Genomic DNA, 26,143 nt, shown 5'->3' on the forward strand with positions numbered 1-26,143 from the left:
GTTTCTTGGAAGAGGCAGATCTGGTGATCATCAATAAGACTGCCCCATCCTGGACTTTGTAATTTGCTTTCCAACCCTGCTATATTCCAGCTGAGTACCTTATCGAGATCCTCTGTTTTTATGGACCCTGCTTTATTCTGAGGATATTTTCTACAGGGGGAGGAACTGCTAGGAACCATACTAGTTCCCTCAGGTATATTAGGACCAGTGGCTTTCTCGCTATATGCCATGTGAACCTCGCTGGATGTGGCCCCAGCTATATATGAATTAGGTAAGTTGGGCATACGGGTGGACCCCAGAATGTATGGAACAATTGACAGGGACGGAATACATTCCTCGCTGACTTGGCTCGTGGTGCTTATGGGTGATCCCTGGTTAACAGGCTCTGCCAAGGTCGAAGGGGCAACAGAGTTAGAGATGCTGAGGGCAGTAGGGTGAATGTCCTCAGCCTCACCATTGCTCGGAGCCACTTCCGAAAGGTCGTCTCCTAGTCAGTCTGTCTCAGAAAGAGATGACGAAGGGCATCTGGGGCCAAATAGAGGGATAGACTGTGTGTGGATAGCCGGGGAAGCCCCGTATAACGTTGGCAGTTGTCTAGACAATATGTAGTAGTCGAGGGAGACTTAGACTGAGCACCCCTGGCACTGATAGCACTTTATGCCCCAAATAACAATCAGTCCCCTTTCTATCTGTTGTTCACCCCTGTCCTTCTAACTACCATACAGATCCTGGACATTTTTTGTGGAGATTTCAGCTTTGTTCAGGATTTGCATCTGAAAGGTCCCATCCACCTATGCTGGGACCACAGACACTAGCTAATACCCAAATACTACAGCATTGCTTCACACACTCAAGTCATGGAACTATAGAGAACATTCAATCTGACCACTGGAGAATTCTCCTGTTACTCAGGAGTGCACTTGTTACACACTAGAATCTACAAGGTCTTTGGCATGGGGATGTGGGGTACATGCAAAGCTAGAAGGTGCAGAGTACCTGGGCTTCACACTATGCGATCAAAATCCTCTACTGGTCACCTGTCAGTGGGGGAGACAGCGCCCTAAGATCCATATGTGCGCTGGTCATTAGAAGCACTAAATGACCAGATATCCTGGAGCCAGGTAGGGACAGCAATAGAACAGTACTTCACTGAGAATGAGGGCAGGTCCGCAGATACTACTGTGGAATAGGATGTTCTTAAAGTATTGCTAAGGCGGTATGTATATTGGAGGTGGTGGGCATGAAGAAGGTGCTCCACAAATAGCTCACACACATTATGGAACCTAGAAAGTCAGGGACCTAGAAAATCATAGTGTGATGGACGCTGGAGTGCGGACAGCCCTCAGTGACTTGAAAAAGGAGTTTAACAGCTTTGTGACTATACTGCCTGGTTTATAAGGAATATACTGCTTGTCAGCATGCGGCAGGTAACAAAGCGTGTGCCATGCTTACATGGCTGCGTAAGACAGACACCCAGAACACCAATAAGCACCATACACACTCACGGTGATAAAATAGTTAATACACAACAGAGTATTGATATGGTATTCATTCATACTAAAGTCTACTATATAAGGAACCCCCAGGATACATTGACATAGTATTTATACTGTCTGGCCTTGCTGACACTCACTAAAATACAGAGACAAGATCTGGGGGTTCCAATTTAGAACTAGACGATTAGACAAATGGCACCTGACAAGAACCTCGGGCCGGACTGCTTCGCGAGAGAATTTTATGGCAGATACAATGCAGTGCTCATGCAGCGCTTACTGCAAAGATACTGGGGGACAGGGATGAAGGAAGTCTACCGGCGTCCATGAGGAAGGCACTGATAGTGGTTCTCCCCAAGCCAGAGAGGGACCCACTTAACATGAGTTCATAAATGCCACTATCACTTTTAAGCACGGACTATAAAGTGTGGGTAATAATACTTGTCTTGTCTAATCCCCATAGCTCAATCAATGATTCTCCCTCATCAAAACTGGTTATTTCCAAGCAGGAACATGGTATTCAATCACAGAGCGCTGTTCCGCATTATGGATTGGGTGGAACAAAGCAACACATTAGGGCATTTCAGAGGTGGGATTTCCTCCTCTACAAAGACCCCTAAGCTCTGGCACATGCAGGCACTGAGATTTCAGACCCTATAACCATTCAGAGTGGCACCAAGCAGAAATGCCCACTCTCCGATATAATCTTTGTGTTTGCTATAGAACCACTGACATGTTGATTGTGATTCAAAGGCATAGAGTGTGACATAATCATCGGACTACAGGCCCACAAAGTATCTCTGTATTCTGACAATGCTCTTATTTACCTACCGGCTGAAAGCTCTGTCACACAGCTGATTGAGCTTCTCAAATAATTTGGAGCCATGTCAGATGTCAAGATCACTTTTGACAAATCATGCTTGTTTCCATTACTGGCGATCCCTAAAGGACTAATGCTGTCCCTGCCATCTACCGCCTTCCAGTGGAATTTAGACACATTCAAATATCTAGGCATTGCTGTGTATCATGATGACCACAACCTTATAGATGGAAATCTGGGGACAAATGGCTGCAAGGCATTCCTTGCCATTTTGGACCCAGTTACCATTGTCACTTATGGAGAGGAGCTCGACTGCACAATGTTGCTCCTACCTAGGTTGCTGTACTTCTATTCCATAATACCGGTGGTACTGTCCTCTGCTTTCCTTTGGGAGCTACAGAAGATACTCACATCCTTGGTCTGGGGGACTGACAGATGCAGAGAGTTAAGTAAGGGTAAAAGTTGTGGCTATGTCTTACCTGTAACGTTCAGATGCGAGTAGGTCGCACCTTGTGACGAAGTGAAAACCTAGGAGTACCCAGGAACTGCCTTGCTGTCAATGTTTGCTGTATTCATGTAAATTGTCATAGATAGACATGAGCTGCAGAGTAAAGTTGTGATGTATGCTGGCTGTTAACCTAAGCAGATGCGCTTGGACACTCCTTGGAGTAGCTGTGCGCGGTAACCAAACTCTTCTGTCTGCTTTAAAGATAGATGAACGATTACTTGCTGTGTTTGTGTAATGTAATTTAAAATTGAATACTGATTTTTTGAAAAAACATCTCTCTGATAAAGTTTGTAATGGATTTGCACCATTACATGTTTGCGAACTGAGATTTTATAGTAAATATTTCGCCTTTACGTAATTATACTTATAAACTAACATATGAATTAATTTGATTATAAATTTGTGCATATGAAAATTGTGACCTACTCAATGGCCGCCATCAAACGAAAAGGCCTACATTTGTTTTCTAATGCTAAGTTAACACTGTGATGAAAATATTCTGTCTCTTTAAGAGCATGTTCTTTGCTAAAATAAATGCTGAAATAAAATGAGTATTTTGTGGCCTCTGCTAGGCAGAAGCAGATGCAAGGTCACTGCCCAATGTTATCTGTATTAATTGTTTCTAGTGTATTCCATTTTCTAACTGAATTTCATGCTTTGCCAGTTAGTCTATTGATATTCTGGTGTTTTATTTTCTGAGTTTACTAGGTCTGTTCATTACTGAACAAATGCTTTGATGGTTTAGTAATCCTATAGTCCAAACTCTAAACCATATCCCCTTACCTTGTTCCTGTTCTGATGCTGATGTCTGATGTTGCTGTCCCCCGGATGAAGTAGACGTTGTTTCTGAATAGCTAAGAGATTGGGTAAATGTATGAACTGTGTATTGTTATTTGTCTATTGTTTCTCGGGTATCAACCGCTAATATTTTAATACTGCTGCTATTTTTGATAGCGCCACAGCTAGAGGTTTGCTAAATTCATGTTACTAAATTCTTTTACCTGAATTCCAACATGTTAATGCTAATTAGTGGTTAGTGAGATGTTACTGTCATACAAATGAATGGTCAATGATTCCTTTTGTTTGTATTTTCAATGGATTCAATTTCTCTTGCTCAGATTCTATTGCTATGATTCTGTGAAATAACCATTGAGGTATAGTCTATTTGTATTGATTAAGCTTGGATTCTTTCGTCAATTAAATCAGCCTTTATTGTTTCTATACATGTATCATTTGAGTTTGAGAGTTATTTTTGTGACTTTAGCATTGTTAACATAGGGAAATAAAGCTTTAACTTCTTAATAAACTGGTGTGGTTATTAATGTTCGAATTAATTATGATATGCTAACTTGTTTGTTTATGGTGTATTTCCTATGAAGTTTTCTTTAAAGCAGATTTGGATCAGTTCATCAACCCAGAGTATGAAATCCGCTATCTAGTCTGCTATGAGTAAAATATAGCTGATATTTCTGTTTTAACACATGGAAGCACTGTTCGTTTATAGTAATGTGTGCGGTAACTTCAGTAGACGTTCTTTTTTCGCTGTGCTGTATTTTCATGTATAAACTATGTAAACATTGTTATATCTCTCTTCTTATGACTCTGACCACATTATTTTATTTTCTCTTTATTACAGAAGGTAATCTCTTAGGAGTTAATAGTGCATGCATGAAAAGTTGCATATCTCCCTTGAAAATACCAATGCACCAAAGAAGACATGGCTTACTTTAGGCCCTTGACAGTTGACGAAAACAACGAAAGACAAGTTGTGGAAAATCCATTTTACTGGATTCCTACAGATAATCATGGGCAGATTTGGAAACCTGCTGTAGAATATTATGGAGAACAAGCAGGAGGACCACAAGAACATTTGTATTCATTTGATTACAGGACACCCTGCCCCCCAATCCTCCTGGGTTTTGATCCACTCATTGAAGAAATTAACCATGAGATCCCGTTTTATCATCCATCTTTTATCAATGACCCAGAAGAAAACTCCTTTTACGAGTCATCTGTTGAAAATTTTGATATAAAAGAACAACATTTGGATTCAAGGCAACCTCAGGCATCATACGATGAACTAGATTCACAACCATGGGAGCAAAACCAGACTGCTCCTACAATTGGCTTTGAGCTATTTGTACCACCTCCTGTCACTGGAAAACAATGCCCTGGGCAGCTTGAAGATCTGTCTTTTTATGGCCAAAGTAGGAGACACAGTTTCTCACCCATGCGTAATTATTTTGAGAATGAAGTGAGAGGGGGGAACGAAAAGGTTCCTTTAGGCTTTAAGGAAGCATTCACCAACTGTGATTCACTTGAAACAAACCGCAGAGAAAACTGGCATGATGTGAAATCAAGAAGTAGGTCAATGTATGCAAATGTTGGCACCACAACAGAAAACCTTTACAGAAGATTCACCGTTGGACCATGCTGCCCATCTCCTAGCGGAACTGGCAGCACTTATACACAGGTATGTGCTTATTGTTGGAAAGGATGCTTAAAAATCATCTGTCAGATGTGCTGTTTGATTCATATTTTATAAACAAGCATCTCATAATGAAATATGTTCTTACTTAAATTGTGATGTACAAAATAGTTTTCCTGTCATTCCTATGTGGCAATGGTTGAATAAAGTAGCTAAAATGAATGGGACCATCCTCTTTGCCCTATCTGAGCAGCCCATATTTGCCCTCTTACCCAAGTGTCACACTAGGAGTGGCTTTTTTCTATGCCTCATGTGACCCCTTTGAATTCCACCACCACTATTGTTTTTTTGTATCCCCTTTGCCCGATCCTTCTGCCCCTCTTAGAATCCCTTTTAAAACTGTCCTTCCAATTGCCCTTTTTTGGGTGAAAAATGCAGAGGACGCTCTCCTCAAGGTACCCAACTCCTTTAATTCCTCCTTTGAACGCTTTCCGTGTAGCCATCCCTAGAGTCTGTTCTCCAGGGGAGGCGGAAATAACTGTGTTAGCCCTGTTCCGACGTAAGATTAGGATATTGCAGTTTCCAGTTTTTAGTGCCCAAAGTTAAAAGAATTCAGATTTTCTCGAAACAATAAAGCCTGCTGTCTTTTTCGTTCATCTCCTGTCTCTTTTGCTCTAGCCTAAGTGTGTCTGGCGAGGTTATCATTGTAGTCATGGTGAAATATTTTACTTGGCTGAACAAAGAAACATTATTTGTTGTGATGTTATGATGTTAAATGATCCGATTTAGATATAGGATTCGTGCAATTCAGGGTCACAACTTGCTTAAATGACCAAAGTGATATTTATACTCCTGCCAGCTATCTAAATAAATCTCACTTCTACTAAAGGAAATGACCCACAGTGTTAATAGGCTATTCTGTGGCCATGAATAAAATTTTTAATCATCCTGCCTTGTCTACGGTTTTAAATCGCCGATAGCCTGAGAAGCTATGCGCTACTCCCAGTTAGTATGTGTACTTTCCTCACTGCTAGAATTAAGGGCCTGATTTAGATATTTGGCAGAGTAGTTACTCCATCACAAACGTGACAAATACCGCCCCCAATGTATTACAATTTCCATAGGCTATAATAGAGTTTTAATATGATGGATGGGATATATGCCACGTTTGTGAGAGTAACCCACTTTACCAAACTCTAAATCAGGCCCGGAGGGTGTGATTTGGAACTCGCAGACAGGTCACTCTGTCACAACGGTGGCAGACAGCAGCAGCTGGCAAGTACCTTGAGGGGGGGGGCAGTCAAATGGGTGGTGGTTGGGTTCATGCATGCATGGTGAGTGGCAACAGTAAATATAATCAAAAATAAACACTTGCCTTGCTTGCTGCACAATGTTCTCGCTCCGGTCCATGTTCTAGTCTCCTCCAGAAAATACCCCTAACTAATCCTGGTGCTGCGTTCATGCTGGTAACCATCATAAAAGTAGCACAGGATTGGAGGGATAAGCCTCTCTTAGTACTGTCAAGAGCATTGGAGGTCAGTGCTTTTTGTAACCCAGCTGTCCTAGACAGCTGGGTTAGAGAGGTTTAAAATGTGCATGCCTGGCTGGCTGGCGCAAAAAGCCAGCCAAAGAGACATGCACACACTAAACTATGGCACAGGCAGTCCACTACTCCTCCCTGCTGCTGCTGTTACTCAGCAGGCCCGCCCCCATCCTGACACTAAATTTGCGATGGGTTGAGGAAAAATAAAATGGTAATGAGTTAACTCAATTACCATTTTATTTTTTATATCTGGGGATTTTCTGGGGCATTTCAATGGAAGGACACTCCTCTTCTCTAATGGAGGAGCTGCCCCTGGTGACAGATATCCCATCCCTGAAATCTAGATTCCATTCTGTCCTATGGGATTTAGATTTCAGAGAGGGGATATCTGTCTCTCCTGTGGCAGAGTAACCTGGCTGCAAAGTTCTAAATCAGGTCCCGAGTCTCCAAGGGTGAGTTTATTCCTCTGCACATGCTGGAAAGTGTCAGTGCATTGGCCTCATATTCCTATTAGTCATCACCATCCAATTGTCACTTTGACACACTGTGTTGTCAGTCCCTTTGCTACTTGTCACCACCTCAAGTGCTGTTGCACTTATTATGCTGACTTGCACACTGGGCTCCCACACCAAGCGGATGAGAGAAACACAAGTAAACATTCATGTCAATTTATGTAACCATTTCAATGCACATGTACGAGACCATCAAACTATGAGTCATTTACAAACTAGGGCGCCAAGCTTCATTGTGTCTTACCAACAGATGTAATTGGTGAATGTCTGTATTCCTAATGTACAATATACAGCATGAGTTTCACGACATGATGGGTAAGTACATTATATATATTTTCTGCCATCCACCCAATTCACCCATGGCCTCATTGCAGGCATTCATTCTGTGAAATGTCGTGTCACTAAAGCAACCACTGTATTATGTCCTGTAAACATCTGCAGTTGTTGTTACACATGAGAATGACTGAGTACTACTTACATATTCCCCCACTCACATAATATTTTGTGTGGTAACATTTTAATACTCTCCAGATGGCTGCAGTGACCCAATGTACCCTGGTTACCACACTATGGTCAATTCAATGGTCCCCATCAGGGGACATCCTGCAAGCAGCCCTCTGCCTTCTGTAGCTCAAAAAAAGGTCTTGGCCCTATGTCAGGAGTCAAGCTAAGTACAGATGTTGGATGACCATATCTGTTGGGTCAGTCAAACATTTTTGCCTTCACTTACTTCCTTTGCTGAACCTTTTTTTTTGGGATTTAGGACTCTGTCCACTTTACTAATGATAACCTTTGATAAATTGCTGGTGCTCTCTACCTGAAACGCAGTAAAATTAGCCTACATCTGATTGGCACATTTATTTTACTTGTAAGTCCATGATAACTGGTACTACCTGTACCTAGGGCCTGTAAATTCAATTATACTAGTGGCTTTGCAGCACTCATTGTGGCACCCACTAAAGTAGCACTTTAAATCATGCCTCAGACCTGCCAAGGCAGCCTGTAGTGCAGTTCTAAACTGCCATTTCGATCTGGCAAAATAAAGCACTTTCCAGACCTAATACTCAATTTTTAATATATATATATATATATATATATATATATATATATATATATATATATTTATGGTATTTAAAAGGTAGGACAGGTGTAGTTACATTTTACAGGCCATGGGAGTAAACCACTCCTAAACGTTTTTTTCACTGCTGTATGGCCACTCTCTCCCACTGGCTAATACTGGGTCACCTTATTATTAGCATTAAATAGGTGCTTACTTTGGATTGGGAGCCAGTATGTTTCTACTCAAATGAGTTGTAATTTAAAATCCCCTTTAATGGCGAAATCTGTTTTTTAAGTCACAATTCTGAAAATGCCACTTTTAGAAAGTTGGCATTTTCTTGTCCCAATCATTTGTGCCTTCTGTTAGTGTCCTGAGACACATGACTCTGAAAGGCTCTGCAGTTTGGGTTTGTGTATTCCTCTCGGTTAGTGGGACAAAGGGGACTAAATATGGGCAGGATGGTCATCCCTGCAACTGCCTAGCTGAGCTGCTCCACTGGACTTCCAGGACCAGAAACTGTACCTGACTAAGTCCTGCTGACCAAAGCGGGAGTGAGTCCCTGACACCAAAGATGTGCCTCCCCAGGTACTGAACATCTGACTGGAATCACTCCTCATGAAAAAGGTGAAGTACTGAAGTTTGAGCTCTTTCCAGCTGGGAAAGGGCCCCTCTGAGCAAAGACTGGCACCAGCAACAGCTGCCAATGTGAATCTGGTGCGACCTGACTTTCACACTTCAGCAACCGCCAGTGATGACCGGCAACGTGAGAACTGCTCTACATGCTACAGCAAAGACTGCCCGCAGTGACCGCCAGTACAAAGCTCCAGCATCGACTGTCCACGATGCAAGACCGGCTCTTTGCTCTCCAGAGGCGACTGTCCGCAATGCCAGGCCTACTCTTCATGCTACACCGACGACCATCTCCAACACCCTCCCTCAGACCACTACCTCGGTGGCTTCAAACAATATTGAGAATGATTCGAGGAAGCACAATACCTCTAGTACTACTTCGCAGCTATCAGAGATTTCATTGTCATACAATCTTCTGGATTGCAAGGCCCGAGGCAGAAGCACAAAGGCAGTGGGTGCTAGTCCTTCCTATAACTGACTTCCAGCCACCATCCATCCAGCTGGTACCACAGTTGCCTTCCCTCTTCTTCTGTCACACCCAATTGCAAGTCAAGTCTGCTTTCCATCATCATGTGCCCAGGTGAGGTAGGCGTGGCTCCCATTAAACAATCTGCACCACACAACCTACTAGGTGTTGGCTTTTATTATGAAGAATAACAAGCTTACCATGTAAAAAAGGCTTACCACCCGGCCTATGAGGTGGATGAGATAGGCAAGAGCTACCCTCTAGGAGGATGAGTTTTTTAAACAACAGACCTCTGTGCCGCGTGAGATCTTTATAACAGAGGAATCATGGACACCTCCATCAATATGGGAAACCTTGACACCAACCATCAGGACCTCTCAAGTTTGATGGGCAGCCAGAAACATCTCTGGGTGTTCACAGTTGGAAGATGCCAGTTGTCATTCTGTGGTCATGCACTTCTCCACTAATAGGATCTCAGCCATGTTCAGAAAAGGAGGTGCTTATTCCAGAACAGTCCAGCTCAGGGTCCTGACTATGCATGCATGATTATCTTGTGCAACAAGGCGAAAATTTTTAAATCACAAGAGCATAGCTACCTGATGAACTGAATGGTGGGGCAAGCTCTCTTGAGTGATACGGGGATGTTTCCATATAAGAGTGTCAACTAAATACACCACTGTGAATCATTGTTGAGAATGTTTCATGCATTCACTTAAAAAATAAAGACCTTTTGCACTTACCTATCTTCTGTGTGTCATGATGTGTAAATGCATCTAAAGATGAGACTATACTGTTTGAGTCAATCATCAACAGTACTCCTAATAGAAAATGCTGACTATGAAAGCATAATAATGGTGGGTTTATAAAGGAAATAATGCTTTATATGCAACATTATCAATGACCACAGGGCCTGGAGATTGTGCAAGATGAAGGGATAACTTATTCAAATAGTTCTTGAGTCTATAGAGCGAGCCTAAACTTGGAAAAGGTGGGGAACAAATAAATATGTAGTGATCTCACTGAACATTAGAGATTGGAAAAATACACAAGCAAAGGTCATGAATTATGAATGAAAGAGAATTGTACTCTCAAAGGGTATTAACCGTATCCAAACAATCAAGTTTTCAATTTTTCCGGAAGATATGGGCAGATAATTATCAGGCCTGGATGGGTCCAGTAATGCTTTTTTCAACAGAGGAACCATCACAGCGTGTTTCCACTGTTGAGGAACATTACTAGAAGAGAGGGAGAGACTAATCACTTCATGCACAGCAGGTTGGATAATCTCACAGCCCTGCTCTAAAATGAAGGGAGAGATTACATCCGTAGATGAGCCAGATTTAACAGTAAAGCAGAAAGAAGACAGTGGGTGACACCTTGCTTCTATAGAGAAAAATAGAGAGATTTTCCCTACTTTACCTCTCAGCTCTATTCTGAGAAGAGGGTGCCACAGACGAAAGTGACATGAGTTTTACAGTCTGAAAAACTTCACACGTTGAGATATTGGAAGCTGAGATCTTCTGTGAATAATATATTTGCTGTGACTGAGCAATAAGCTGGTGGTATGTTTTAAAGCCAATTACAACAAGGGTCATAGTTTTTGCACCAGAGGTGCTCAAGCCTCTGGCAATCCTTTTTGACAGTAAAAGGTTCTTCATTAAACCACCCTGCAGGATCCACTAACACTTGACTTGGCTGTGTCCTGTCTCCACACAGACTCCAAACCCCCTGTAGTTAGTCTGGAGCCACGGCCAGGAAGGCAGTGCATCTAAGGACTTCAAAGGCAACCCTCTAGAGGCTTTTTCCCACTTCAAATACACAAGTGTGTATAAATACTGGACCTCATTCACCAACTCTTCAGTACACTTCTGGACCTGTGGATACTCTACGCGGAAGAAGGATTGCTGTGCTGCTCAAAGGACTGCCACTCTGAAGGACTGCTGCTCTGAAAGAACTGCTGCCCTGCTGTGCTGACCTGCTGCCCTCTTGCCTGGGGAGGATGAACTGGCCCTGCAACTTCATCTTGAACCCAGAGCTTCCAGAGTGACTCCAAGGGCCACTGTGCTGGCCTTCTAGTCTGAACATCAGGGACGTAATAGCCTTCCCAACATCTTGAACCAGCTCCTGGACCGAGCTGTTGTGGGTTCCCAACCCTCAATTGGTGCTCCTCAGGTCCTGGACCCTTGGTGTGACTTAGCAAGGCTAAATCAGGCTTTTTTTTTTTTCGTCACAACTGCAAACTGGCCCATTTACACCAAAGTGTGCCACCCACACCGAAAACCAGCACAAGACACGGCAGCCGGTCTCCTCGCACTGCAGCATTGACTGTTTGCAGAGGGCTGCCATTCGTGCCACACCTACAGACTGCTGCGATGCTCTCCTTGATTCTTGCTGCCCTCCAAAATGGGACTCATGGCAGAAAACTTAAGAAGGTAAAACTTCAGCAGGACTAATCTGGGAATGTATCTGACCTGTGCTCTTTCTCGGTCGGTGTGACCTTTTGAAGTCGACCCGGTCAAGTGTGGCCAGATAGCAACATTTGGTGCTTTTTGCTTTTAGGTTCTATTCTACACTTGATTCTTTAAAAATTCATAACTCCTATTCTACTGATTGTATTTTTGTTGTTTCAGATCTATTTTGTTCTCTGGTATAGGATCGTTTTATGTGGTAATTTTCCTGTTTTCCTGTTTAAAGCTTTGCACAACTGATTAACACATTGCCTTTAAGTTAAGCCTGACAGCTTTGTGCCAAGTTGCCTGGGGGTTGAGCGAAGGTTGATTTGGGGTTTGCTTGTACCTTACCCTGAAAAGGATTGTGGTAGGTGCTTGACCAGGGCTCACACCCCAGTCGACCCGTAAACCAATTTCTTACATCCTCCATCTCCCAATTCATACATCTCATCAGTAGCGTGTCATTGAAACTTAAACTAGCTCTGAGTCATTTCACACTGAACACAGTACATACTGACTACTTCTAACTCCTGATCATTTGCTAGTGCTTCTCCCCACAAGTTGCTTAGACAATGAAAAATCTTTTTTTGCAACTGTAATTTGCACTCAGACTTTACTGTCTCGGCATCAAATAAGGTCACAAATATGTGAATCATGCTTGATGTGCTCTTCAAAACTGCATCCTCAACGTCATCAATCTTGGCAATTTGCAGAACGTGTATTTAAATACTTCCTCACACATTTCTTCTCTAATAATCTTATTACTCACACATTTCATCTCTCATAATCTTATTAACCCCTTTTAAGTGATTTTTCAAATGGTATACTCTACAGACAATAGCTGGCCACATCAGTAAACTTCATAAAATGTGGTTGTCAGAGTAAATGGTCATCCATAATTGTAATCTTTGACCTCTCAGCTGCATTTGATACTATGTATCAAATCCACTTTTCTTACTTTTGCTTAGCACTTTTCTCATTATAAACCAAACTTTCAACTAGTTCCATCCGTCTAATTGATCAATCTTGGAGTAGCAATCATATCATTGTACAAAATTGTTTACCAATTGCACACCCCTGCTCTCAGTCCTGCAACCTTTGCACTTTTATCTCTACAACGCATCTCTGGAAGAGTAAACAATTCTGAGCTGAACACATACATGAATGCAAGAAATATAACTTGCTACTATGTGTTTCAACAAATCATTTTTCAAGAGATGGACTGGTTGAATGTTTGATCTTGATAAAACTAAATAGCGTTATTTGAATAAGTGATGTTTCCAAGAGTTGGTGTAACATTTTCCCTTACATGATTCTAGGGACCTTTGAGAACTTCATATAACTTTGTTAATCTTTCTACACTGATACTACATTTCTGCCATGTACCCATTGTTGTTAAATTAAAATGACTCAATATTTTAACTATGCTAAAATGACAAAGATAAAACTTTGTCAGTTATTCCTATTTACACCTGCAGTATCAATAGGCTTTGCATTTAGAATGCTGCTTTAACATTTTCAAACATAATGTTTTCATTATTTATTTAAGGTACCTGCATGGACAATAAAATTGCTGGATATACCCCAAGGAAGCAATGACAGACTTTCATCCTTTTGTGACACTGTAAAAAAGTAAGAATTTAAGACATGAAAATTGTGTGATTGAAAATTGAAAACATTATTTTCACACAAATTGTGCTAATGATGTTTTGAACCTCATTCATTATTTTTTTAGGTGAAAACATTGAATTTAGATGTATTAATGGTTATTCATTGACTTGCAAAATAACCTTGTTTTTTGGGAGGGGCAATATCATGTTAAGTCTTTTAGCATTTGACTCCAAGTGATTATTTCTTTCTTCCTATCTTTCTTTACCTTCCTTTTTATTGCTGTTTGATATAGTCACACCTTTTTTCCTTCACTTTTTGTTCAGAGCTTCTTTGCTGTATTTGCTCCTTCCATTCTTTCAGATCCAGGATAAAATAGCATTTCTGCAAGTCCTGTGATTACATATTATTTCACACCAGGCTTTGAGAAATCTACTCCTCAGGTTTTTATCACAGTGAGCTATTTTTAGGGCGTAGTGGCCCATTTTGTTGAGCTGACAACGAACAGGTGTTCCATTCACTCCAAAAGCAAATGAGTAACGCAGCTGCCTTTAAATCTTGTTTTTACCTTTTCACATTTGCTCTGAGTTTAAACACCTAAATCAAAAGTCAAATTATGGCTTCTTACAATGTGAGCTGTCTGACAGTTGTGTTGTACAGCATTTAAGTAGCTTGTGATTGAGCTATAAAAAATAAATCAACATGTTTTCAGTAATTACGAAAGCATATGTTTTGTAATTCTCTGTGATGGCAATAAAGCTTTTAATAGGATCAAAACAAATCAGGTAATATAAAAATACTAAATATTTTTACTGAAACCCAGTTTCCACACATTATTCTTAATATGTTCTATAGTATTATCAGTAAAACGCAGTGTTATTGGCAAAGTTTGTAGCCATTTCAATGAAAATGTGCTGTCAGTAAATGCCAGTGCGCGCAACATCATGCTTTAGTATTACATGTATCAAAAGTGAGACTTTATAAACATGAGCTGAGATACATTCCTGGCCCTGTCCTGATACCAATGCTGTATCTGGACTAAGACGCTGGTCAGGGGTCACATGTATCCTTTAGGTGGGCTAGATTCTTATTAAACATGGAGCAAAAGTTTGGTCTATTAAATCAAACAAAAGAGTTTTTTGTAGAGCAGAAATTCTAAACTCACATATTTGAAGGTGTTCCTGTGTGATACTGAAGAAAAATGTCACTCTGTAACATAAATATTTTGCCTAGAACCACACAGTTTGAGACCATTTTACCTGTCATATATGTGGAGTAGATTATTACTACTATCCTAATCAGTTCTAAGACATTGACAACATGGACTCTAAATAGTGCCCTCACTAGGACCAACAATTGTAAAAATGTGAAATGGGAACGGGTTGAAGGTGACGCAAATTTCCAGCTATTAATTTATAGAATAGTTGCAACAACACTTTCCCCATTGAAACATACAAATACCATATTGGTAGATTTGGTCCATCTCCATAGTATCCTGATTACCCAATTAAAACCACATTTCCAGACGGTAAGGAGGCGGACAGAGACTGGGATTAGAACATCAAGGTGGTTTTCCAACCCCTGCCGTCAGGCTAAAATACAGCTATTGGGGGCACTTAAGGAAGGGAACTGTCGAGAGATAAGGAAAAACAGGATTGTATATAAAGATGTACTTAAAAACGCAAAAAAAGAGTGGGCGTCTAGGCTTTGGAATAGGATGTTTGAGGCGCTCCAGGAGAAGGATTTCAATTTATTCTGGAAACTAGTGGCAGATAAAAGTAGCTCTCAAGGAATGGAAAACTATCCTGTAATCCAGCCAGAAACTTGGGTGACGCATTTTTCAAATGTATACAGAAAACCATATATTAGTCGTACTATTACACCTCTCCTAAAACCTAATGACTTTTTTGCCAATACCTTAACGTGGGGGAGTACAACACCACCCAAATTTGACCTGGACCTTTTTTCCCTAAAAGAAACAACAGAGGCTCTCCAATCAATACGTAAAGGGAAGGCCCCTGGTCTTGATGGTATTCCAGGGGATTTATATCTCTCCCGACCGATAACCTGGTCACTGTATCTAAATGCGCTTAGTAATGAGATTCTGAGGGGGGGGAGGACTTCCTACTACGTGGCAAGGAGCAATTATAGTCCCTATTTATAAGAAAGGGCCAAGGGAACAACCTATGAACTATAGGCCTATCAGTCTTATTGACGTTAGCCAAAAGATATTCACTAAGCAGGTACTGAATAGATTACAGACATGGATAGAGGATTCTCAAATTCTCTCTGATTCTCAGGCAGGCTTCAGAAGAGGGTTGAGTACAATAGACCAGGCATTTAGATTTAACCTTCTTTGCTGGAAATACCTGTCACTTAATAAAAGCCATTTGTATGTAGCTTTTATCGATTTAAAAGCTGCCTTTGACATGGTACCTCAGGATATATTATGGAAAGTCATGGAGAGTTATCAACCCAATAGTGAACTACTAAGACTGATTAGATATCTACATGAAGGGACTTATGCTCACGTGCGCTAGTCAGAAAGCGGCGATCTAACGGAAGCTATACCTGTCGATAGAGGGGTTAGGCAGGGGTGCATTTTGTCACCTAGACTGTTTAACCTTTACATCAATGGTGCTGCGGACCAATTGCTACATTGTAATCATGATACCCCAAGGTTAGCTGGAGCCCCCGTTCCCATTTTAATGTTCGCCGATGATACTTTATTAATTTCAAGAACACCGATGGGCTTACAAAATGAATTGGACACCTTTTATAATTTTTGCTCTAACAGAGGACTTGAAATTAACCCAACAAAATCAAAGTTCATGGCTTTTAACCCGCATAAACAATTTAGGGGAAAAATGATGATAGCAGGCCAACCAGTGGAGAGAGTCAGCCAATTTGATTATTTGGGGATTAGGCTAAGTGACGACCAACGTTTGTTCGGCACAGATCAGGAAGAGTCTGACAGTACTTAGGCAAAGGTCAACAGTGATAGCGAGGAAAATAGCCAATACTTTGGAAGGGGAGATAACACCTGCCATCACCGTTTACAAAGCAGTGGCAGTAGCAGCCTCAATTTATGGTGCTGAGCTTTGGGGACATACTAATTCTAGGTGTCTGACCACGGTAGAAAACCGCTTTATACGAAACTTCCTGAAGTTGCCGATGAGCACCCCTCTCAACCCGCTCAGATTTGACTTAGCCCTAAATGAAATACATAATGAAATTGCACTAAGACCACTAATGTATTGGATTCGTCTTTGGACCTCAGAGTATCGGTCCACCCTCCATATAGCATTAGATGAATTTCTCATAAGTGATAGCGTATTAAAGATCCCTTGGTTCAGACACATTAGAGATACGTGTAAATTCCTTAACATTTTGGCCCAAATTTGGTTAAAAAATCATGGCAGTCTGACTCTACAGTTTTTAGACCATAAATGCAGCCCCAAATTTGAGGCCTATATGGATAATGTAAATCCACCCTATACTAAAACACTATTCATCAAGTTTAGACTAGGGACCCTCCCGCTCAAGACATTTACAGCGCAATGGAGATCGGAGGACTGCAATTTAATATACTGCCATCATTGTCAAAAGACAAAAGAGTCACTCGCGCACTTTATGTTTTTCTGCCCTAGATATCTGGTACCTAGGAAAAAGTGGATTGCTCCGTTATGTAGGGCAGTTGGGATAAGGGAATGGAATACAGCATTACGATTTCTAACAACTGACACAAATGATAAAATAGTTTTTTCTGTTGCGAGATATTTGCGAAGTGCATGGGCCATAAGAACAAGAGAATTATTATAAACATGTATTTTTAACACATTGGTTTTAGATTATACTTATTTTACATAACAGGTCTTAACTGGCTGAAGCTAAAGACACAATGGTTGGGATCTTCAGATTTTAAGAATAATGATGATTTGCTCTGTTTTTTTCCAACTTTGTGATCCCATTATTTTTCTAGGGCTCTTAAAGTAAACTATGGAATTTCCTCCCTTTATACCAGACAACTGAGATAAATGATAAAACTGGTTCCTCAGCGGTGAGGTACTTGTAGAACATAGGGGAGATATGAACTAGAGAATTGTTATAATCACGTGTTTTTAATAATTCGGTTTTAGATTATATTTATTTAGTTTGATAAGTTTTAATTGATTGAAGTCAAATTACAATGACCTAATATTTTTATACCTTTTGGGACGTTAAAATTTTAAAAATAGTTTATATCCGTGTATTTTTCAGGATTCCCAAAGTAAACAGTGTCATCAACTGACATGTTGCACAATCATGTTATGTTTTGTATTGTCTACTTTTATGGCTTCCAGCCGAAATAAAGTTATTTTGACTTGACTTGACTTGAGTAGATTATTCAAGTCACTAGACCTGCAGGTCTGTTAACATTTTTATAATTTTCAAGGCAAACACACTGCCAACAAGGACATCAAATAACATTTGCTGTGTTTTTTTTAATTCAGTGATGCATTTGGGCTTTTTGATTAATTTGAGGGTTTTATTCATATCATTGGCCAGATCATGAGTATCTTCCTCAGAGTAGAGTGGTGCACCTTCTTTATAACTTTGCACTGTTTAAGATACAACATGTAACTCAGAGTTTTACAATCAGAACCTATTTTTCCTCCCGGCTTCTGTGCCGTGTGGGTGAGCTAAGAAAAACAGCCATACATTGATTTAAAATAGAGGAAACTCTAAATTCAGAAAAGGGTTAGTTATTTACAATGCTAAATATTGCTTAACTCATCACTGAAATCAGAAAAAAGTTTATGTAAGTGAGTAACTAGAGAAATTGAGATCAAAGTTTAAATCTATAAAGTTTTTGCATAAGAGATGATTTATGACAGTCATATATTGTTATATGAGCTCAGAGTGTTATAGATTACCCAAAACAAGTAACTAACCCTTTACTTGCAACTTTTTACTATATTTATGGACCATGGCTAAAAGTTAAATGAAAATTGGATATTAATCAAAGGCATACATTTTGGAAATGTGTAAGATAGTCTGAGTTTAGTGGCAGGTGTCATTCCTGCCACTCCACATTGTTACGTAAATGACACCATGTGATAGTGAGAACATTTTTCCATAAAAAGTTTTTTTAAGGAGAGACTGGTATATTATGAAACTCATTTTTATGGGAAAATCAATAGATAATGTGCTAAAAGCATTTAGGTCTTTAAAATGGCTGCAGTATTTGTACCTGGGGTAGGCTAGCATTCACAGACAGTGAATCTTTTTTTTTTTAACTTGAGATGCAGGGAAATCCATGAATATGTAGCCTTCAAGTATACCACCACAAACTCTTACCAATAATTCCCTTCACTATAATTGTTAATTGCATTTATATAGATCATAATACCCCTGATGAGGCATTGAAGTGTTTTATAGGGAGTAATGCACTACCCGAAAATCAGAGATAGATATAAATATGTAGTAGATCAGTAGAGTGGGATTTCTTTTACCTAGTAGGATTAGTTTGTAGAAAGTTTGGTAAGTTTTGGCTCTTGAGAACCCCTACTTTTAATGTATTATTTTGAGGATGGATGGATTAATTGAGATGATTAGTAAAGTGAAACTGTGAGATGTTATTGGGAGTGGTGGGACTGTACTTGTTAATTAGACAGCATTGCAGAGGAAAACAGAATGGTTTGGAAGGATGTATGAGAATCCATATTAGTCAGAATGTTTTGGGATGTGTCAGAGTGGAGGGACCGAGGTGGAAGCTGTTTTTAACAGCACAAAATATACATATAGATATATACAGGCAGCCTACACATCTAAATGTATAGATAAATATACAATTTACGCTTCATAATATTTCTGTACAGGGCATAATCCTCTAAGTATATATATATGTGTGTGTGTGTGCATACCTATATGTATATATTATATATATATATATGTGTGTGTGTACATACTTGTAATATTTCCATTGTCACGTACAACTGTTACAAAAACAAAGAGGGAGAAGGAGGTTGTGGGGCTGGGTCTGTCCTCCTTATGGCCTATATAATATTACAAAAGAGGTTCAGCTAAAAGAAGTACCAGAGGATGGATAGGAAAAAGGATTTTCCTTTTAGAAAAACCTTCACCCACCAGGGTAAACCCTTGGTGGCAAGCTTCATCATTGCGTTTCTTCCCGTTCCGCCACAGAGCAGGGTGTGCTATGACCTACGGGATACGTGGGACCACTGTAGTGTAGTGAATCCTACTTCGTTTTAATGGGATAACAGGAGTTAGCTTAGCCTTTGGCTTGCAGACTTGTGCCCCTGTCACCTAGTGACTTTTAACCTACTTAGCTTGCTCTGTCTTAGCACATTTATTTATTTCTTCTAAGATGGCTGCCTTGTTTATAGTTAGGCCACTTGTTATGAGTTACATTATCAGTGTCACCGCGCTAAGGCGTCAACATCAAGCAACAGACAAACAGTAGGTGTTCACACTTAAGGATTTTCCATCTCTATACTTTCGAGGGATTGTTTATATTAATTGCCGTCCCAAGCATGTCTGTAATCTATTGTTTGGGAACACACCTACGTCAGGGGTCCTTGTAGATATGTATAAATGCATCGCACTTTAGACAGATAATCAGAGGGATTCCGACCAGAGGGCATCGCCACCATCGCTGATATCGATGCTGCAGTCGTTTTGACGCTGACCCAGTCTTCGTGTCCCTGCAGAGTCTGAGATAGAGACCTCATTCCAAGGTAACGAGTGTTGGTGGCTCCTCTCATGGACATGGCATTGGCAGATTAGGTATAACAAACCTAGCTCTCCTTTAGGTAGGAGGTTAGGCCTTTCATATTAGAGTATTAGGATATATTACATCTCGTATGTCTTTCTTATGCATTGCAAGATGGTGGGGGTCTTTGTAATAATGACTCATCTTCACAATACTGTTGCTTGCATTATTCATTATCCTAATCATTGCAGCCCATGCAACTTATCGCAAATTGCAGTTATGTTGAATAAAAACTATTGAAACTTTACTGTATCTTTGTTATTTCCTGTGTTTGTATGAGACATTATATATCTGTGAGAAAGGGGTAATCTCCGTTTAACCACAACACTCCCTGAGATGTCTTATTCTCGAGTCCCTGAGTAAAGGCTACCACAAATCACCTTTTACTATTGTGTTCCTGGTGAGGTGCTGCTAGTTAGCCGGTAAGGTTGGGACAACAGTTGCGACTTGTTGTAGGAAAGGCGTAGTCGCCTACAAACAAAAGTACTGTCATCCTTTAACCAGCAGTCTTGCCCAGAGCAAGAGTCCAAACTACGACATGGCGCCACCAACGATGGTGTTTAGGCACTAATTTACGGATACCCTGACTATCACTGTCTCACAGACAACAGGTACCCTAAGTACCATTATACGGAGACGTCTGTGGTCTTTGGGAAAATCCTCCTCAGCCGAAAAGGTAACACCTGATTAAGCTGTAGGTTGTCCGAGCTCGAACTCATAAAAGGACTTTACTCCCCATTTTTTGGTGTTCCGTTCTTCTAAAGGAATTAGGCTAGCGCCATTGATATTCCTGAAAATGCTAGACAAGCGCTAACACAACATTTAATAATGCATGGCCTTACAGATGAGGGCGGGGATGTTACTCTTATAATAGAAGCAAATGAAGCATACCAAACAGAAACATTTTACTGTTGGGTGTTCCACACATATGAAATTGCAAACGTACCTCCACGGTACCGAGCATACCAGTATCATGAAATATCGCTCACATACCAAGAGCATCAGAACTGGTTCGAAGGCGCCATACGACATGTACTACAAAGAGTGAGTTTAGGTCCATTAAGTAATGACGGACCAACATGGCTTATGTTTGCCACATACACACCTCACCCAGGCATACACAATATGCCAATAGCAGATCTGCGAGATTTATATAATGAATTGGTGACATTATATAGACGATTAGTTCAGTTCGTAATGCGAACATTGAACACAATACCAGTGCGTCCAGCACCGCCAGTAGCTGGTGGTTATCAATTGGCTACTGGGATTAATCCACAAACAATACATACTATTATGGGTAAAGTGCCCACGGAACGGGAAAAAATACTGTTCTGGATTGCCCAGAAAACTAATAAGCTGGAAGCTGTGTTTCCCCATACGGGACCACAGGAAAAACATAGACTGCTCACTATGTGCTTACCTTTTGGGATGGTTCCCTCAGTGGATGACTGTGCCACATGGGGTACAGTCTTCGCTGCCATATATACTACCACACATGGTACCCCGACACTTGCCAATTTACCAGAAGTGTTAAAACAAATACAAAATGGGCATGGGGCTGCACCAGCCCTGGATTTGGGAATGAAATTGATGCGTAACTTTGACGCCATACCCTCAATAATACTCAGTAACATTAAAGGGGAAGCAATAGCACTGGCAATTCGCCAGCGTCTCTGGGAAACTCCACACCAGGAACAAGAGAGACAGCTACCGAAAATAATTTCCGATACCTATACTAGTATAAGACGGGATAGTTTGGGAGCCAAACCAAAGAAATTGGAATTACAAAGTCCCGCCCATAAGGAGGGTACAAAGCAGGCACAAGAGGGCTCTAAGAAGCGCTGGGATAAACAAAAAGATTTCAAAGAAAGAAGAAATAAGAGAGCTGATTCTCCACACCTGGAGAACTCTGAAAGGAGATATAATCTCAGAAATAGGGAGAAAATTAAAACTCCAGACAGATATACTGATTCACGTCCCTCTCGTTCCTTTCAGGACGCACAGGATAGACGTAGCAAGAGAGTGGGCCGTCAAGATCGACGTCCGGAATACGTGAAAGAAAAGAAAGACTCTCCGCAGTCTACCATTAAAAAAGAAGAAAAGACTCCTCAGCAAAAGCCACAGTTTAAAAAGAAGAAGATGGCAGCACTGACAGCTAAGAAAGCCAGTATACTTGAGAACACTGTTGAGGGACAAGACGTGGGCAGTGACTCTGTTAAACAGTGCAGCAGAGGTCACGATATGTCGCCAGAGTCTGAAAGATCATCTGGATGCGACAGCAACTAGTGAATATATCGCAGTTGAAACCGCAGATGGCCGTGTTCTCCCCCCGATAGGGTTTATGATTTAAAAATTCTGATAGAGGGAGACGTGGAGCGCATTATTAGTGTGATAATTTGGGATGAACTTGCTAGTGATATCCTATTGGCCAAAAGAGAATGGCCACCGGAACACGTCTGCAAGCTCCTGCATGGGGAAGATGTCATTTTGCCTTCTTTCTCCGATCTTGTTCCGGAAGCAGACAAAGAAGCCTATGCTTCTGAATGGGCTTTAGCGCAGGCACCTGCGTTATATCGCAATCATGTAGGTTGGGACAAGGAGTCTCCTTGTCATGTTATTCCCGTTAGGTCTACACCCCAACCGCAGCCACAATATCCTGTCAAACATGAAGCAACAACTCCAGTGAGGGAGATCCTCGCCCAACTTGAGTACCAGGGAGTGATTGAGCCCTGTACATCTGCAATGAATAATCCGTTATTCCCTATTGCAAAGCTGGACCATTCATACAGAATAGTTGTTGATTATAGACACTTAAATAGTCATACAAGCACATATGCTATACAAAATTCACACAGTACGGCACTAATAAACAATATAGTGTGTAAAAATATAAAACAACATTAGACATTTCTAATGGATTCTTCTGCCAGAATTTAGCACATGAAATTCGGGACCTGAGTGCATTCTCATTTGGCTCTCAAACGCTTTTGTCATTTACCTCAAGGCTATGAAAATAGCCTGGGGCTATTTTCAGCCCGTGTAACATCAATATTACATGATATTGATTCTGAGGCGTTATCCTATGTGGATGACATATATCTCACAGACGACGTCCTCGACATTCATCTTGCAAGGGTCGATCGGATCATTTTGGGATTTGCAGACCTCGGTTACAAATTCAATTTTAAGAAATGCAAGATAGCCTTTCTTAGCGTATTATTCCTGGGATATGAGCTATCAAACGAGGGAAAGAGTCTGGCCCTGCACTTTCTAGAAAAATTTGCTCAACTGCACCCTCCTAACATGCTTAAGAAAATCCAGTCATTACTAGGTTTATTTAATTTTGGCAGAACATACATTCCAGATTATGCACAACGGATCAAGCCACTTTATGACTTGGTTCAGCCCAATTTTTCTAGCAGACACTGGACAATTGAACACACATGCATCCTTAGGGAAATGCAACAGGACATGCTAGAAGCTAAATACTCGCACACACGTGAAAATTTGGTCATCAGAATAAGTGCTGGTGCCATTGGATTTACTTATGTCACCTTTAATGAGGATGACACAGTACCCATAGCATATAAATCACATTTATACTCCAATGCTGAACAGCGTTTTGCACCTACGGAAAAGATTCTGACGGCAGTTCAGATGGCCGTCATAAAAGAGAGGCCACTTGCCCAGGGGAAACGTATTATTGTTGTCTCCCCGGTGCCGGCCTTAGAGGCTGTCACCAAAGCAAGCGTTCCTAGCGTTAAAGCATTACGTCCACGTTGGATTCAATGAGCAACGTCTCTGACCGCCACTGATGTTGATTACATTTTTGATCCAAAACTTCAGACACAAGTTTCTCCAGTACGAACAAGAGTACCCGCTCCTCTAAATATCTTGCCACTGGACAACTACCATACTGTCATATACACTGATGGTTCAGCACAACCGGCTGTAGGTACTAAACATCAGTACTCTGCAGCTTGCGCAGCCGTGAGCGGAGTGATGGAAGATGGAGTTTCCCACCCTCACAATACATACACGCAGACCTTAGGGGACTGCACAGCCCAGTTGGCTGAGCTTAAAGCTCTTATTCTAGCGCTTAAACATACTGAGCCAGGATGCCAGACCTTAATAGTCTGTGATTCTTTTTCCTGCGTCCAGTCATACAATGACTATCTCAATCATTAGAAACTGAACGGGTTTAGAGATTCTAAAGGGAACACCATTAAACACAAAATACTGTGGGGGAGGGTGGCTGATCTTAAGGATAAGCTGCTGTGTGTCCATGTAGTCCATACATTGGGACACCAACATGTAGGAGTACACGTTACCGGTAATAAATTGGCTGATGAAGCGGCCATAGCAGCAGTAGCTATGGCTTCTGTGGCTGCAGTGACTCGTTCTCAGATGAGATTGGATAATGAAATATTGTTTGCCATTAAAGCTTCGGCTGCAGGCAAACACCTTCCAAAAGGATACCCTACAAACTATACTTACCATATCAGTGCGCAGAATGTTGCTTACACAACCATTCCTGGGGTTGGAGATCGAGTGATTCCCAACGAAGACCAGAGATTAGATCTAATTAAAGCAGCGCATGAGGGTGGAGCTTCTGCACATGCTGATATACAGGCCACGATAAGACTTCTACAGAAACGCTTCTGGTGGCCTGGTCTATGCAGACGAACAAAGCAGTATGTCCTTTGCTGTGACATTTGCCAGCAGATCAAGGGTTCTAATATCAAACTCCCACCGCAGACATCCCTCTTAGTGTCCAACAGGCCACTACAGTGTGTGTACCTGGACCATTGTGGTCCCTTACAGCCTGATGGTGCATACAAATACATTTTAGTCACTGTAGATTCTTGTTCTAGATTCCTGTGGGTATGGCCACAGTGGTCGGCTGACGCCCAGTCTGTTATAAAAGACTTGCTGATCTTTATCGGTACATATGCGGTTGCTGCATTCCATTCGGACCAGGGCCCTGCATTTGCTTCTAAGGCATTCAGGGACACCATGGGGACGTTGGGTGTTGAACTCCATTACTCCTCACCATACCATCCCGAGGGAAATTTGGCCGTGGAGAGGCAGAATCGTGATCTAAAGCAGTCCTTAACAGCTTGAGTATTAGGTTCAGGCCGCAGTTGGTTACATCACCTATATGGGTCCAGAAAGCACTGAATAATCTGCCAAGATGGTCCTTGGGGTGACGCACTCCATATGAGGTTCTCTTTGGGATACCTATGTATGTCCCAGATCTTGATGCCCCTGGTATGGTGGCAGCAGAAACACCATTTGACATAAATGAACGTCTCACTGTTTTACAGGAGCTTCAGCAATTTTGTGATGATAAATCATCTGCAAGTGCTGCCACTTTAGGAATAAGGGATTTAGCGAAAACTTCGACTGGCTGGATTCCTACAGTTGGGGATCTGGTTCGTGAGAAGACTGCAGTGAAGAAGGAGTTCGGTCCTGTACCAGTCTTGGGAATTCAAGGCACCAGGACTGTCATCTTACCACCCTTGTCTGGTTCAAAGACAAACAGATTAATCTCCATTGATGACATCAAACTACACCATGTGGCCGATCCTTCACAGTAGACCAAGAGGTCCCTTGGGTGGTTCCCAATCTCCTCTCACTACCCAACAGGACATACATCTACGTAGTAGGATGAACACCACTACTACAGACTATGCCACAATGTCAACTACTGTTCCAGACACCTCGTTGACCATGGGGAGGGCGGAAAATGAACTCTTGTTGGTTCCAGTCACTACTTCGGTGACCTCCCCGGTTCAAGATCTAGCTGTTTTTTACACAAACACATCACAGACTAATGACACTGTC

General features: G+C 41.3%; 1 protein-coding gene across 2 annotated transcripts in view; it reads left to right on the forward strand.

The window, feature by feature from the left end:
* The window catches only part of PIK3C2G (phosphatidylinositol-4-phosphate 3-kinase catalytic subunit type 2 gamma), a 2,001,768-nt gene that overhangs the window by 102,475 nt on the left and 1,873,150 nt on the right, over nucleotides 1–26,143 (forward strand). For both annotated transcript variants that reach the window (XM_069228485.1, XM_069228486.1), the window contains exons 2-3: nucleotides 4,458–5,294; nucleotides 13,460–13,542. In XM_069228485.1, the coding sequence (XP_069084586.1) occupies nucleotides 4,539–5,294; nucleotides 13,460–13,542 (839 nt within the window). In that variant the 5' untranslated portion in view covers nucleotides 4,458–4,538. The remainder of the gene's footprint in view (nucleotides 1–4,457; nucleotides 5,295–13,459; nucleotides 13,543–26,143) is intronic.

The sequence above is a fragment of the Pleurodeles waltl genome, chromosome 4_1 (genome assembly GCF_031143425.1).
Source record: "Pleurodeles waltl isolate 20211129_DDA chromosome 4_1, aPleWal1.hap1.20221129, whole genome shotgun sequence".
NCBI lineage: Eukaryota > Metazoa > Chordata > Amphibia > Caudata > Salamandridae > Pleurodeles > Pleurodeles waltl.